The 12954-nt window shown below is 41.8% G+C and overlaps 2 protein-coding genes across 7 annotated transcripts in view; one reads left to right on the plus strand and one right to left on the minus strand.

Moving 5' to 3' along the window:
- The window catches only part of ppp1r9a (protein phosphatase 1, regulatory subunit 9A), a 52375-nt gene extending 48447 nt beyond the window's left edge, over positions 1-3928 (minus strand). Inside the window, exons 1-2 of one of the 2 annotated variants that reach the window (XM_044334833.1) lie at positions 3553-3927; positions 1067-1137 (exon numbers count right to left, since the gene is read on the minus strand). The gene's annotated coding sequence lies outside the window, so the exon portion shown is untranslated. Of the gene's footprint in view, positions 1-1066; positions 1138-3552 lie in introns of both variants that reach the window. The other variant, XM_044334835.1, reaches the window with a different exon arrangement.
- sgce (sarcoglycan, epsilon) lies at positions 326-12940 on the plus strand. Of its 5 annotated transcripts, none has more exons than XM_044334841.1 (12): positions 326-499; positions 6485-6607; positions 6882-7039; positions 7581-7653; positions 8817-9015; positions 9594-9756; positions 9956-10170; positions 10636-10662; positions 11181-11369; positions 11756-11799; positions 12296-12333; positions 12535-12940. In XM_044334841.1, the coding sequence occupies exons 1-12, from the start codon at positions 451-453 to the stop codon at positions 12583-12585; spliced, it is 1329 nt and encodes a 442-aa protein (XP_044190776.1). In that variant the 5' UTR covers positions 326-450; the 3' UTR covers positions 12586-12940. The 5 variants fall into 5 exon arrangements, with proteins under 5 accessions (XP_044190776.1, XP_044190773.1, XP_044190772.1 ...); XM_044334837.1 differs by lacking the exon at positions 326-499 and adding an exon at positions 3118-3223; XM_044334838.1 differs by lacking the exons at positions 326-499; positions 10636-10662 and adding an exon at positions 3116-3223.
- The last annotated feature ends 14 nt before the right edge of the window (positions 12941-12954 follow it).

Raw genomic sequence — 12954 nt, forward strand, 5'->3', positions numbered from 1 at the left:
AGAAGTGAAAGAAGCCACTTATTATATTGATTGTATTATTTTAATGCATCTTTGATCATTAGTAAGGGACAATGATATGACCCCTGCATGGCTGTCTTAGATCACAATGAGACAGACAGGCCAGTAGAATGACAGAGAGATGGATACACTGGCAGCCTCTCCTTGTGTTTATTTTTATTTACTCGCTGTAATAAATGAGTCAAGATCACACATTTGCTGAAATAGTGGCGCTCCATTTCTGACCCAGATCGTGTTTTTTTTTTTTTTTTTTTTTTTTTGATGACAACCATCTTTTTCCATCCAGATGTTCAGCCAATGAGAAGTCGTGCTGCTTCCAGTGAAGGAAGGAGGCGGAGGAAGGAATGCTGCAGGATGCTCATTATTATGGCTGTCAAACCCAGTGGCGATTAGAAGAAAAAAAACATCCTTTTTCATGTAAGATTTGCGAGGATGATAAGCAGGATGTCCGCTGCAGCCGTCGCAGTATGGCTGGGCACGGGTACGTATCGATTAACTTGGGAAATATCCCGATATTTTTCATGCGTTTGCCTTTGATGCGGCATCTATGCTAGTTAGTTAGCCAGCTGGCTAGTTAGCCTGCTGCTGTGTAGCTGCTCCACTCATTTTTTCCAAGCAGAGGAGGAGACATGGAAACATGGCTAACATTAGACAGCTATACCGTTATTCGGGTGGAGTGCCTAAAGCGTTCAACCTCAAATTATGCTTTGTACTGTAACTTAAATGAAGAGTATATAGCTGGTTTTCTTGCTAGTTATGTATGTTACCTTTGGGAAAATAGCCAATTTCCCCAGGCCTGTGTTTATTTGTAGGCTACCAGGTGAGTTATAATGCCTAATTAAGTAGCTAATGTTAGCGGCTCAGGTTATCATTAATTACATGTGGGGAATATTAAAGCGCAGTGACAGCGTGCTATTGTTACAGCTGTTTATCATCATGTTGTATACACATTATTCCAAGACAAATATACATGCAGTTTGCCAGTTTATAAAGAACACCTACCTACATGAAGGTTTTAATGCTCAGTTTCTGTTCAGGTGGTGCTTACCTTATCCTTAATGATAAAGACCACAAACCAACCCAGAAATGACAGAAATCTTGCTGTTGTATGGACTCCAACTTCAGTTTGAAGAGACAAAGACAAAATTAGCTTACTATGACCTTAAAACAGAGCAACATTAAATGACTCATGTCTTAGCAAGACTTTAAAAAACACTTGTCAATGCTTTTATCTTTAGTAGGGATCAATGTTGTATTTAAAAAGTTACTCAGATAGCTGCACTTAAGTCAGTCCTCACTAAGACCAAAGAAGTGGACACATCAGTCCAGTTCTTAGATCTCTACACTGAATTCCTGTGTGTCATGTAATTCATTTTAAAAGAATACTATATATGTAATAGTTTTTTTGGTTTATAAAGCACTGAATGACTCTGATCTGCTCCAGGACAGGTTTGTTTATTGTACCCAGAAAAGAGTTCATTCAAATCAAGGTTTAAACCTTTTAAATGTCATTCTTAAAATTCTCCTGTTTATTCTGTTTTATTCCATTCTAGCTCTACTTTATCCGTTCAGAATATTATTTATATGCCTTTATAGGTTTTATGTAAAACTAGAGATGCACTTACCGATACTGGTATTGGATACTGTTCCAATACTGACTCAAATAGTCATTATTTTAATAAATAACAATTTAAGATATTTATATCTATTTGCTTTATATATATGTATTTATTTGTCACATTTTGTTTCACAAAGTTAGGAAAGCAGTGTTTAAGTCAAGCCTGATTTTGCGTCACACATAAAAGAATGATCCCAGTTTCTTCCACGCAGTAAGGCCTACAGCTTATTAATTAAACACTGGTATGGGATCGGTACTCTGCATCGGCTGATAGCCAAACCCCCGATATTGGTATTGGGGGTGAACAAGTCGGATAGGTGCATCCCTATGTAAAATACTTCAAATTGCCTTGAAAGGTATACAAATAAACTTGCCTTGCATTGTTGCAACTGTTTTAGAAGGTTTTTGATTGAATTTAAAGGGTTACTATGCAGGATTTTCCTCAAAAAAAAACAATGTTTAGACTCCGACAAAAATAATCCCTCTCAATCATCAATCATGACTCACTAGAAGTGTGTGGCGGTATATTTATCTGCAGACACCCTGCTTTCTGCCTGTATTTTCTTATTTTTTTATTATTTTTCTGTGTTCAGGACGCCTCTAGGCGTCAACCTTCGGGCAGTGGGTGTGTAGCCTCCAGCCAATAACAGCGCTCAGGGTATGAGGTAGGGACCCGTAGCGTAGCAACCAGGTTACATCACCGTCTTCCGTTTCTCTTCTCTTCTCCGCTCTGCTCTCCGTCTCTGTGTCATTGATGTATAAAGAGCTGCAGGTCTGTGTGTCTGCTTGACTGAGGGTGGGGCTGAGCTACACACACGCAGAGCAGAGAGGCCACAGCGGACAGGATGAAGCTCTGCTTTCACGCAAAATCTGGCAATGCGGCACATTCCCACAGGGCTGTTTAGAGGTGCGGGCGTGTTTATTTGCGCTTAAGAATGTAACCGCCGTGAAACAATCAGAAAATAACGTTTTTTTATTTGATTACCGGCTTTGTTCTCGCCAGTGCTGCTCACTCTCTTCATTCGCTCTCTAGCTTGCTCGACCACCACTACTCTGTCTCTCTCTCGCTCTGCTCTCAGCTCACTCTGATCCAGCTGGGGAGGAGGGGCCAACTATGAATGCTGTGTTTACAAACACTAACCGACAAATCCTGCATAGTATACCTTTAATGGTAATTTTGGAGGCTGTAGTTTGTGGTGCTGTTCATATGTATGAGAGGTGTTTCTAACATCTCAGTATAATGCAACACAGTTCAACAGCACCACAAACTACAACCTCCAAAAATGCTGAATGTTGAATCAACACTTCTAAAACACTTTCAACACAGAGTGAACATTATAACTTTCATGAAGGTAGCATTTGTGGCAGGGCTGTTATTAGACTGTATTAGTTGTAGCTAGGTGTACATAATAAACTGATTCAAATTGCTCTTGAAAGACACACTTGTTCCACTCATGCTTTTATCCATTGATCCAGTAGTCTACATTGTGCATGCCTATGATGCCAAACACACGGCTTTACATGAGAGAAATGTCCACATGGAGCGATCCATGGGCTTGACGCAGAGAAAAGCCTTGTACAGAGATGGTGAGTGGGTGTGTGCAGTGGTGCACTTCATGTGTTGACCCGCTGTCCCCTCCCCCGTCATAACACAGTGTCACGCTCAACTGGTTCCCCATTAATACTGGCATTATTGTTTTCAGTTGTCTGCTGTCCCACAGACTTGGCACTCTTAGTTATGCTGTAACAGCGAATTGCTGAATTTAAATTTTGTCTAAACCTTTTCCTTGCTGGAAGTAGAATTTGTCTTATATCATTAACGATGAAACAAAGGTCTATTTCTTCTGTTTAACATTGATTCAACACTGCAGATGACACAGAACTTCTCAACAAGGCAAATCAATGATTTAACTTACCTTTACAGACAAAGTTTAAGTCCTAGGACGTTGAACCGGCTGCTTTGTGTCCGTTCTTGTCCTCAACCATCGGCTTCTGGTTCTTGTGACACTACTTTCACTTCCAGGTCTGTGTTTAGAGAGAAAACTCATCAGGGGCAGAATACCAAAGCCTGATCCCAAACAGTAGCAATCCTTGTTGTCTCTGCTTCCCCGCTAAACACCAAAGAAGCACATGCGTTCCTCCTGACCGAACAACATGCACATACGAAGCTGATTCAACAGAACCAAAGGACTCCCTCCCTTGTCTCTGTCTCGGCTAGCTAGAGGCCTCAGCTAGCTGGAGCCATTAGAGGGACAAGGGTGGTTTATTCTCTGTAAGTTGCCAATGGCATTTTTAACTAAGGCATCACTCCTGAGACTTCAGTCAGTCCAAGGTCGGCCCAGAAAAGCATAATTTCTGGTTAGCCATTTCCACATCCCCCCCCAAGGCCTGTTAGTGATCCATTATGGCGTTTATGGGCATGCGGGCCAGTTTCAAGAACAGAGCATGTGTGATTATATGAAATTTATAGAGAATACTTGGATGCTAGTATGTATGCGAGCACAATTATCAGTGTGCAGAAAAATGTAGCTTATTTTATGTATCACCATGCTCTCGTCTGTGTCTACATTTGGCCTGTAGCCGGAGCAGCCAGGTGAGTCTGCAGTGGACGGTTTAGTATTAACCTTTAATTGGTGATGTATTATGTACAGGAGGAGCGCTGCAGTTCATCATCTCGAGATGGCCTGGCAGAAAGTCAGGCCGCCACAAATAATCAGATCTGATGCTATTAGCAGAGCCGCGGCGTAGCTTAGTCAGTGATCTTTACTTACACTGGCTGGTCTTTAAATGGACGTGAGAGTGAAGAGTTGTATCCAAGGTGAAGGTGAAACACAGTCCAATAGGAACCTGTAAGCTAGACCAGCTAACATTAGGTTTCCATGAGTGTGTGTTAGGCCTAAATGTTTGTTGTCGAATCAAAGCTTCAGTGTTGATTGACTAAAACACATTTAAACTCCCATAGGTCATTTCCTATTCCTCAGACCATTAGGAGAGACCAGGCCATCTGGGCTCTCTCCTAAGTCCTGCCTGTCTCATCTGTGGATGTGTCACAAATGTTTACACCACATCGAGTCAGACCGCGACTAGAATAAAATAGCCACTACTTGACCTTGAGTGAGAATGTGTTGCCGTTGGTCCTTTTGTGTGGTGAAGAATTGATGAGGCCCAATGCGTCGGGTAATAGAATCTGAGCGCGCGCATTCAGAGTGGGATTTGCGGATCGACCGAAGTCATCGCAGAGGGCAGCGCCAGCGTGGTGAGACTGGATGAGGTTTTATTCTTGGTTTCTGAATAACCTAGATCCTAATGTCATGGGGGCAGTTGTAGCAGCAAAAAGAGCTATCCCAGGGATTAGCCATGCTCAGGTGGTTCCCTCAATCTGTCCTTGGAAAAGAGATGTGGATATAACCTCAGGTTTCTATATGTTACACCACATCAAATGTTCTCTAAATACTATTGATTGTATCTAGCTGTGACTGAGCCCTTGGGGACATCAGACATATGGCCAGTTCAGCGTCTGTTAGTGGCCTCAGATGTTGCTCAGTTAAACATACATATGGGTCCGTTTCATAACTTTACCCTTTCAGCAGCTCATCAGTGCACTTTGATTACAGTTAGGCAATTTTGCCTTGTTGATGTGGACTTTCTTAATAATCTGCAGCTTGCTGTGTCACCTAATCTTCTTCAACCCCTTTGTGCACCATCGTAATAGATAACTCTTAACAACCAACGATCACATGGTGACTTCCTCTGTCATGGACATGGATTAAGACGTAAATCCTGCTCTATTACTCTCTTCAGCGGAGATTCTCCCAGGAAATCAGCTTCCGTTCAAGGAGAGGGCTTAACATACTGTAGTTGAGACCCCTTCATGTATGATTCTGATGATAGTTATGTAGTATATGTCAGTTTGATCCTGATGAGAAGATGACGTAGGAGATAAAAATGGTGGGAACAAATCACATTTTGCCAGCGGGAAAGCAAACACACACACTCACAGCTTTCCCATGCCTTCCTCTAGCTGTTTGCGTCTGGAGCTATGTGTCTGCAGGCAAGAACAGTTCATTGCACAGATCTCCAGTTCTCTCTCCCTCCCTCCCTCCCTTACTCTTTCTCTTCCTACTTCTAATTTTCTTCCTCATACACTCAGTCTCCCATGGTGATTAAAAGTTGAGTACCCCCCACCCACTGAGGGAGAAAGAAGGGGGGGGTGGAGGGGGGGAGTGAGAAAAGGAAAAATGCTGCACAAAAACGCTGAGAGGTTAAAAGAAGACAAATGAGCAAGCGGGGCGGTGGGGGGGGGGAGTGGGGAGTGAAAGAGAGAGATGCAAAGAGAGCTGGGTAAAGAGGAGCTGAGGCACAAATCACCTCCGGTCTTACATTGTGTAAACTTTCGTTAAGGGGCTGCCATTTTCCTAGCGATGCCCTTCATCAATAAAGACTAAACGTTTGTGTTGGAAATGGAGTGGGGCTAAACAGGGAGCACAATGGAGACAGAGTGGGACACAGGCATCAAAACAACTCTATACTATCATTTCATTGGTGTAACAGTACAAGGGGGAATTTCGGTTTTTGCATTCACTCTGGGCTTCTCTGCATACCCGTGTGAATCAAATGCGTTTACAATAGTGAAGCGAGCAGGCAAGAAAAGTAGACAAATCTCTCACTGTGAGCACTATAGATTCCCAATCCGGTACAAGTAACCCAAAGGTTTGCTGTATTTGTTTTCACCTCTATTAACGTCTTTTATAATTAGCGCTGCTTGTAGGTCATTAACGTTAACACACACACACACACTGTTCTGCTACCAGGAGCTAATTTATTTTTTGTTCTCAATCTCTGTTTCAGTGGTCACCATCTTGTCGAGGTCGCATGCAGACCGTAACGTCTACCCATCTGCAGGAGTGCTGTTCGTCCATGTTCTAGAAAGAGAGTATTTCAAAGGAGAGTTTCCTCCTTACCCAAAATCAGGTACAACACAGTCACATCCACAGTTTTAGCACTTTGTTGTAGTGATTAGTGTTGAAATATTTCATTATTTCCACAAAGAGTTGTTGGCACAATCATTGTGTAAAGGCAGTAGTAGGTAGCAGCATTATCCATTTATAATATTTCACCAGTGGAAAATGAGTAGCTACTATTGGCAACACATCCACAATTCTGCCAGTGAGTCTAAGTGTAGTAAATTGGTACTGACCCATAACAGAACATGGGAGTACACCTCATTAACCTGCTCTGTCTGCAGGTGATGCCAGCAATGACCCGATCACTTTCAACACCAACCTGATGGGCTACCCCGACAGGCCAGGCTGGCTGCGCTACATCCAGAGGACTCCTCATAGCGACGGAGTGCTCTATGGCTCCCCCACCGCAGAGCATGTCGGCAAGCCCAACGTCATAGAGGTGGGTGGTCGGACAACTTTCAAAGTGAAAAGAATAGAGATGAAGGCATTTGTGCAATTGTTTAATATGTCAAGGCAGGAAAAATTATGCTTTTTGTGCTTAAAGTGTTTAACAAAATGAAACCATTAAATTAAGTCAAGTCAAGTTAAATCAAGTTCAGTCGTTTAAATGGAAGACAATATCATGTACTTTGTAGTCTTTGCCAGGGCACACATAAAAGTAATAGTAACACACATTTAAATTTGATTATACTGAACTCAGCTATTTTTTTATGCATTCAGTAGTAGCATTATATGTTACACTCTAAGTCTTCAGACTTAAATTCCATTATGTATTTTATGCTTTCTTTGTCCCCGTAAGCTACTGTAGAAATTCTTTTCCCAAAAGGCTTAACGTTCCCAGCAGCGCACATGTGCCTCTATACGGTGTCTCAGTCGGGTACACAGCCTGTGTAGGGTATCTAGCTCAGCCTTGTCCAGGGAACTGCTGCCATATAAGCTGCACTGATCTGGGCTTAAACTTTCACCCCTGTGTGTTGCAGATTACTGCCTATAACAGACGCACTTTTGAGACGGCACGGCACAACTTGGTCATAAACATCATGGCCACAGAAGGTAAGAGGCGCCAGTATGAGAGCTTAGAGCATACAGAGATCAGACTGTGCAAATTCCATGATTAAATCTTGAGGGCACATTCAGTACTTGAGTCTAATGTGCTTTCCTAAAGAGAAAATTTTGCCTTTGATTACTTTTGTCAGCCACAACTGATCAATCATTTCTAACCAAGAACTAGAATGTAGTATGTGTACATTTTCTTGAGACACAAACATGTGCAGGCCACAATAAAGACTATCTATTTATCCATCTATCTATCTATTTGCCAAATTTGAAGTTGACAAAATAATCTCACCAAAAGGCCCATTTTGTAGCTGTTCTGGAGCTTTCAGTTACATCACATGATCTTCATCAGCAGATGGAGTATGTTGTTGTGGAGCTCATCCAGTGTTTTTAGAAAGAGGAAGTCCTAAAAGTGCTCAGAAAAATGAAAATTTGAACATCTTCAATTCAGCGACAATTTGCTAAACTCCATCTGCTGATGAAGATTATGTGATATGATCAACAGTTCCAGATCAGCTACTAAATGGAGCTTGAAATGAGATTATTTTGACAACAATCTAAATCAGTATTGTTAGTCTTTGGATTAACTTCAGGATGTGTCTTAATTGATTGACTCTGATCTTTCATGAAGTATCAGTTCTGGTCAGCCATGATAAATCAGTACGATGTGTTGTGGCCTCTGTGAACAATATAGTCCTGTATTGGAATGTTATAGTTATGAAATATTAACGTATTTCTATGGAAACCAGCTGTTCCTTTTCATCTCTAGAACTACACATCACATCTGTGCATCTGTATGTTTGCGTACTGGCTTGTCGACCAGTCACGGTACATGCAGTTCAATATAAATCAAGTCGAGTGAACGCTCAGCAGATGTTCGCGGCGCTAACGTGACATCACTCTTCCTATGCTGTGATGTCATCTGCCATCTGGCCCCAGACAGAGGCCAAGTCATAACAGAGTGGAACAGACACACAAGCGTCTGCTGGTCAGACTGTACAATCAAGATACTGTGATTTCATAGAGTCAACTATGCAGGAGTAATAAAGTAATAATGATGTCTTTGCCGGCAGAGCATCACTGCATCATCGCTCTTCTCAGGTTTAGGGATTCGTCCTCTTTTCCACTTCTAACTGTCTCGTCTTCATCCCTATGTACAGAGTTCCCCCTTCCCTACCAGGCAGAGTTTTACATCAAAAACATGAATGTGGAGGAGATGCTGGCCAGTGAGGTGCTGGGGGACTTCCTTGGAGCGGTGAAGAACGTATGGCAACCTGAGCGCCTCAACGCAATCAACATCACCTCAGCATTGGACCGTGGCGGTCGTGTGCCCCTGCCCATCAACGACCTGAAGGAAGGGTGAGGATCACATTTTAACTGTTGGAAATACTTTGAGTGCCTTTCATACCAGAAGGAAACTTGATCCAGACCTGAAAAGCTAAAATTACTCTTTTATTTTCCTAGTGTTTTTCTAAGTGCAGGATAAGTGTTTTGATTTAAGAATATTTCTTCCACATAACTCACACTCAAAAAGCATGAGGTCTAACAGTCTTTGAGATTCTCTGCATGAGCAACCTCTTCACCTGTCTCAGTCAAACAAATCATATATATTTTCCACTCACTCACACCATGCTGACATTTTTTTTTAATTAGGGCCTTGGGGATCCACTGTTCTCTGTAAAGTAGATGAGTACACTTGGCCGTCAGCACTGACAGACACTGTCAGTTGGTTTAGTTCAGAAGGGAATAGCCCACATGAACTGCCATAAGTTGTGCATCAAAGATTGATGCTGGCGTTTTGGAAGATGAAAGTATCTAGGAGAAGCCTCAGAGGAAGAGAAATGCTTCGACTAGCATGAACATGTAAAATGAGACTCTTCTCTTCTCTTGTCTTCTCTCATGCTTCATATCTGACTGTCTCCTCCTCCTTTCTCTAGAGTGTATGTGATGGTTGGTGCTGATGTTCCCTTCTCGTCGTGCCTGCGGGAGGTGGAAAGCCCACATAACCAGCTGCGCTGCAGTCAGGAGATGGAGCCTGTCATCAGCTGTGACAAGAAGTTCAGAGCTCAGTTTCACATCGACTGGTGTAAGATTTCTCTGGTGAGGATTGTCTCGTACAGATTTATGTGATTTATAAAATTGCAGATTTTTAATGCCAAGGCAAGAGGGAAGTACACAACTCTTGCTTGTGCTACATAAGCAATGTTTTTGTCTAAGCATCGTCTCTGACACAGCTTTATCAGTGCAAACCCTCTGTATCACTCACAGATGCTCAATTAACTCATTTTTATTTATTTAGGTTGACATAAACAAAGTAGTCCCGGTATACATTACCCGTCCTGACCCAGGCACCGGGATCCTGCCTGAATTCGGGGTGTACAATCCCCCGTCTGAGTCTCTAAAGAGCCGGGACTACTTTTCCGACTTCCTTGTCACACTGGCTGTTCCCTCCGCAGTGGCGGTAGTCCTCCTCTTCATCCTCGGCTACACATTGTGCTGTCGACGGGAAGGGGTGTAAGTGTGCTTGGTCTTATATTTTCTTATGCAAATATTGCACCAAACACCCCAACAAACATTTCAGGAAATCACAGAAACAGCATATGAGAGCCAAATTACAAATAGGATGGATAGTACAGGGCAGTTAACAGCAGGTAGATAAGAGCAATAATCTCGACTGGAACTGCAGCTTACCATTACCATCCAGTTGTATGATCCATTTATGTTCTCCATGAATATCTGTCACAGGTTTTTGTTAATTTCATCATGTGCATCTTGATGTTTTGAAGCATAGCCATCCTTCCATCATTCTCCGTCATTTACAGGCCGGGAGAGACGTGCCCCGTCGCTCGATCAATGTTCCACACCTCATCACCAACCATGTCCACTTTGTCTTTACCCAACAATCCATTCACTTGTGTGTAGATGTCTCTTTAACTATTAATATTAGTATTTAATTCATCCATTTTGTTTTGTTTCTAGGCAAAAAAGAAACATGCAAACACCAGAGTAAGTGTTTTACCTCTCCTGTGTTTCTTTATTTTGGGTCTGTTTCTGTCCCCCCCCTCCTCCCTCTTTTTGGTTTGCAGTTTTGTCATCTATGTTGTCATTGATGGCTTTTTCATAACCATTCATATGCTCATCTGTGTGTTGACATTCATTCATCCAATGGGCTGCTCAAAAATGTAATGACCAGATGTAGGGAATTAAGACTGTTAGCAGTAACAAAGTACTTACAAATGTAAGAGACATTAATCTCTAGTCTCTCAATGAACCTAAATCTTGGAAATTAAAACATATCTTCCACTGTAAGTCAGACAAATCACACTGATAGGTAAGGGTTTATGTTATCTTTCTGTTATGCATACATAATGGAGCGCAGATACAAATGAATTGTATTATCAAATATTATGAATGTGTCTCAGTAAAAAAAGCATTGCACACTGGAGGGAACAAATTAAAAACAAACGACCATGACAACAACACAAGCTCATTCATGTTAACTTCACTGCCTTTCCCGTCTCCAGCATCCAGCTGGTTCACCACAGCTCCATCCAGAAGTCCACCAAGGAGCTGCGGAGCATGTCTAAGAACCGAGAAATCTCTTGGCCCCTCTCCACCCTGCCCGTCTTCAACCCAGTCAGCGGCGAGGTGGTGCCGCCCATCCACCCCGACAACTACGAGACCACCAGCATGCCCCTCATGCAGACACAGACGTGAGTTGAGGGATCATCGGGTTTGCATAGAGGGAAACGCTCACGTGCTCAAGTGTATGCACTATTCGATAGAGGGTTGGACAGAAACACACACACGTACACCCGTGCTCATTAGCAGGCATGCAGCTGTATGGCTTAAAGGCGTCATTATGGTTTAACAAAACCATTATCGTTTAATCTTGTTTGCTGTGCTCTCTTGACTATACCATGTTTATTGCTAAAGCTGCAGCGAGCAAGTCAATCCTTTGGAAATACGACTGCAGCTTAAGAGGTTCAAGCTTGTCCCATGATTTCTCCTAATGGGCTTCCAACTCAGAAAAATTAACGAATATGCTAAGTATATAACATGCTATTCACATGATACTAAAATATCTTTATGATTTCAGGAACCTGCAAAACCAGATTACAATACCACAGCAACGGCCATCAGGTTAGTGTTACCTCCAGCCTTTGCATTCTCTGTCTCACTCTTTCTGCATGTGTCTGCATGTATATGACAAATACAGACTGTATTTCATTTAATAACTAAAAGCAAATAATGATGCTGCTGCAGGCTTGAGTCACTTAAAGGTGTGTTATTGAGGGGAGTTTTGACATCTTACTACCCTGAATAGTACATTTACAAGATGATAGAAAATATTAATTTATTAAAAGTCACTTTGCCGTCTTGCATACAACCTCAGTCTGTCCTTAGATTATCTTGCTTTTGCATTGCTGTAGAAATGCTAGCATCCAGATTTTATTCAATCGGACATAGATGAGAGCAGGCATGAAAGCTGTAGCTGTTGTCTTGTGGCGCATCAACCAACGGCGAGAGACAACTAATTCTGGTGTTGGTGCATGAGCGCCCTCCTGTGTGCATGGTGGTCGGCTGCATGATGGTTCTAGCACTAACCTGCCACTCTTTCTGTTCACCGCTAACAAAGGAGAGAATTATGTCATGTCAACATTTCGAAGGTTGGAGGTAGGTGCTGCGGTCCATTTATAAGTTAATGTTAAGATAATTAATGCTGATTTATGAGATTCTTTGTGACTACAGAAAAAAAGTCAAGTATTTCCAATGAAGGCACTGTGTTACATCATCTCTTGCACCAAAAAGGACAAAATACTTTTATCATAATTCACGGTGATACAATTTAACATCCGTTTCCTAATTTAATTTTAGGTAAATGGTATTCCTGAAGAGAGAAAGGTGGCTGAAGCACTGAATTTGTGACCAGAAACTCAAGTGTTTGGAGCAGACTTTGTTTCCATTTCTGTTTTTTTCTAACATCTGTGCCAACCTGCATGTCTCAGAAGTGTCTTAACAAAAATATAGCGTCCATATGCACTTACACCTTTCAGAGTGAGTGTGAAAGAGAACAAGAGAGCTTAGCCGATTATATAAATTCATCAGAATATTTTGGAATATGTGTGTAAATGTTAAAAATATGAGTAATATGTTTGTATTTCTACTTGCTTTGCACAATGGTCTTCTTGAAAGGAAAAGGGAGTTTTACATGGAAATGCTTTCGTTGTCATGTTATTATATGTAATGTGTCACATGATAATAATAAATTCTTTCAAAATAATTTGTTTTTGAGTG

The sequence above is a fragment of the Thunnus albacares genome, chromosome 19, assembly GCF_914725855.1.
Source record: "Thunnus albacares chromosome 19, fThuAlb1.1, whole genome shotgun sequence".
NCBI classification, from domain to species: domain Eukaryota; kingdom Metazoa; phylum Chordata; class Actinopteri; order Scombriformes; family Scombridae; genus Thunnus; species Thunnus albacares.

Bases quoted from the DNA above. Each gene is read 5' to 3' on its own strand.
- sgce (XM_044334841.1), top strand. From the start codon at position 451: ATGATAAGCAGGATGTCCGCTGCAGCCGTCGCAGTATGGCTGGGCACG. The intron at 7,654-8,816 runs GTAAGAGGCGCC...CCCTATGTACAG, and splicing joins AAACATCATGGCCACAGAAG to AGTTCCCCCTTCCCTACCAG. The intron at 10,663-11,180 runs GTAAGTGTTTTA...TCCCGTCTCCAG, and splicing joins AGAAACATGCAAACACCAGA to CATCCAGCTGGTTCACCACA.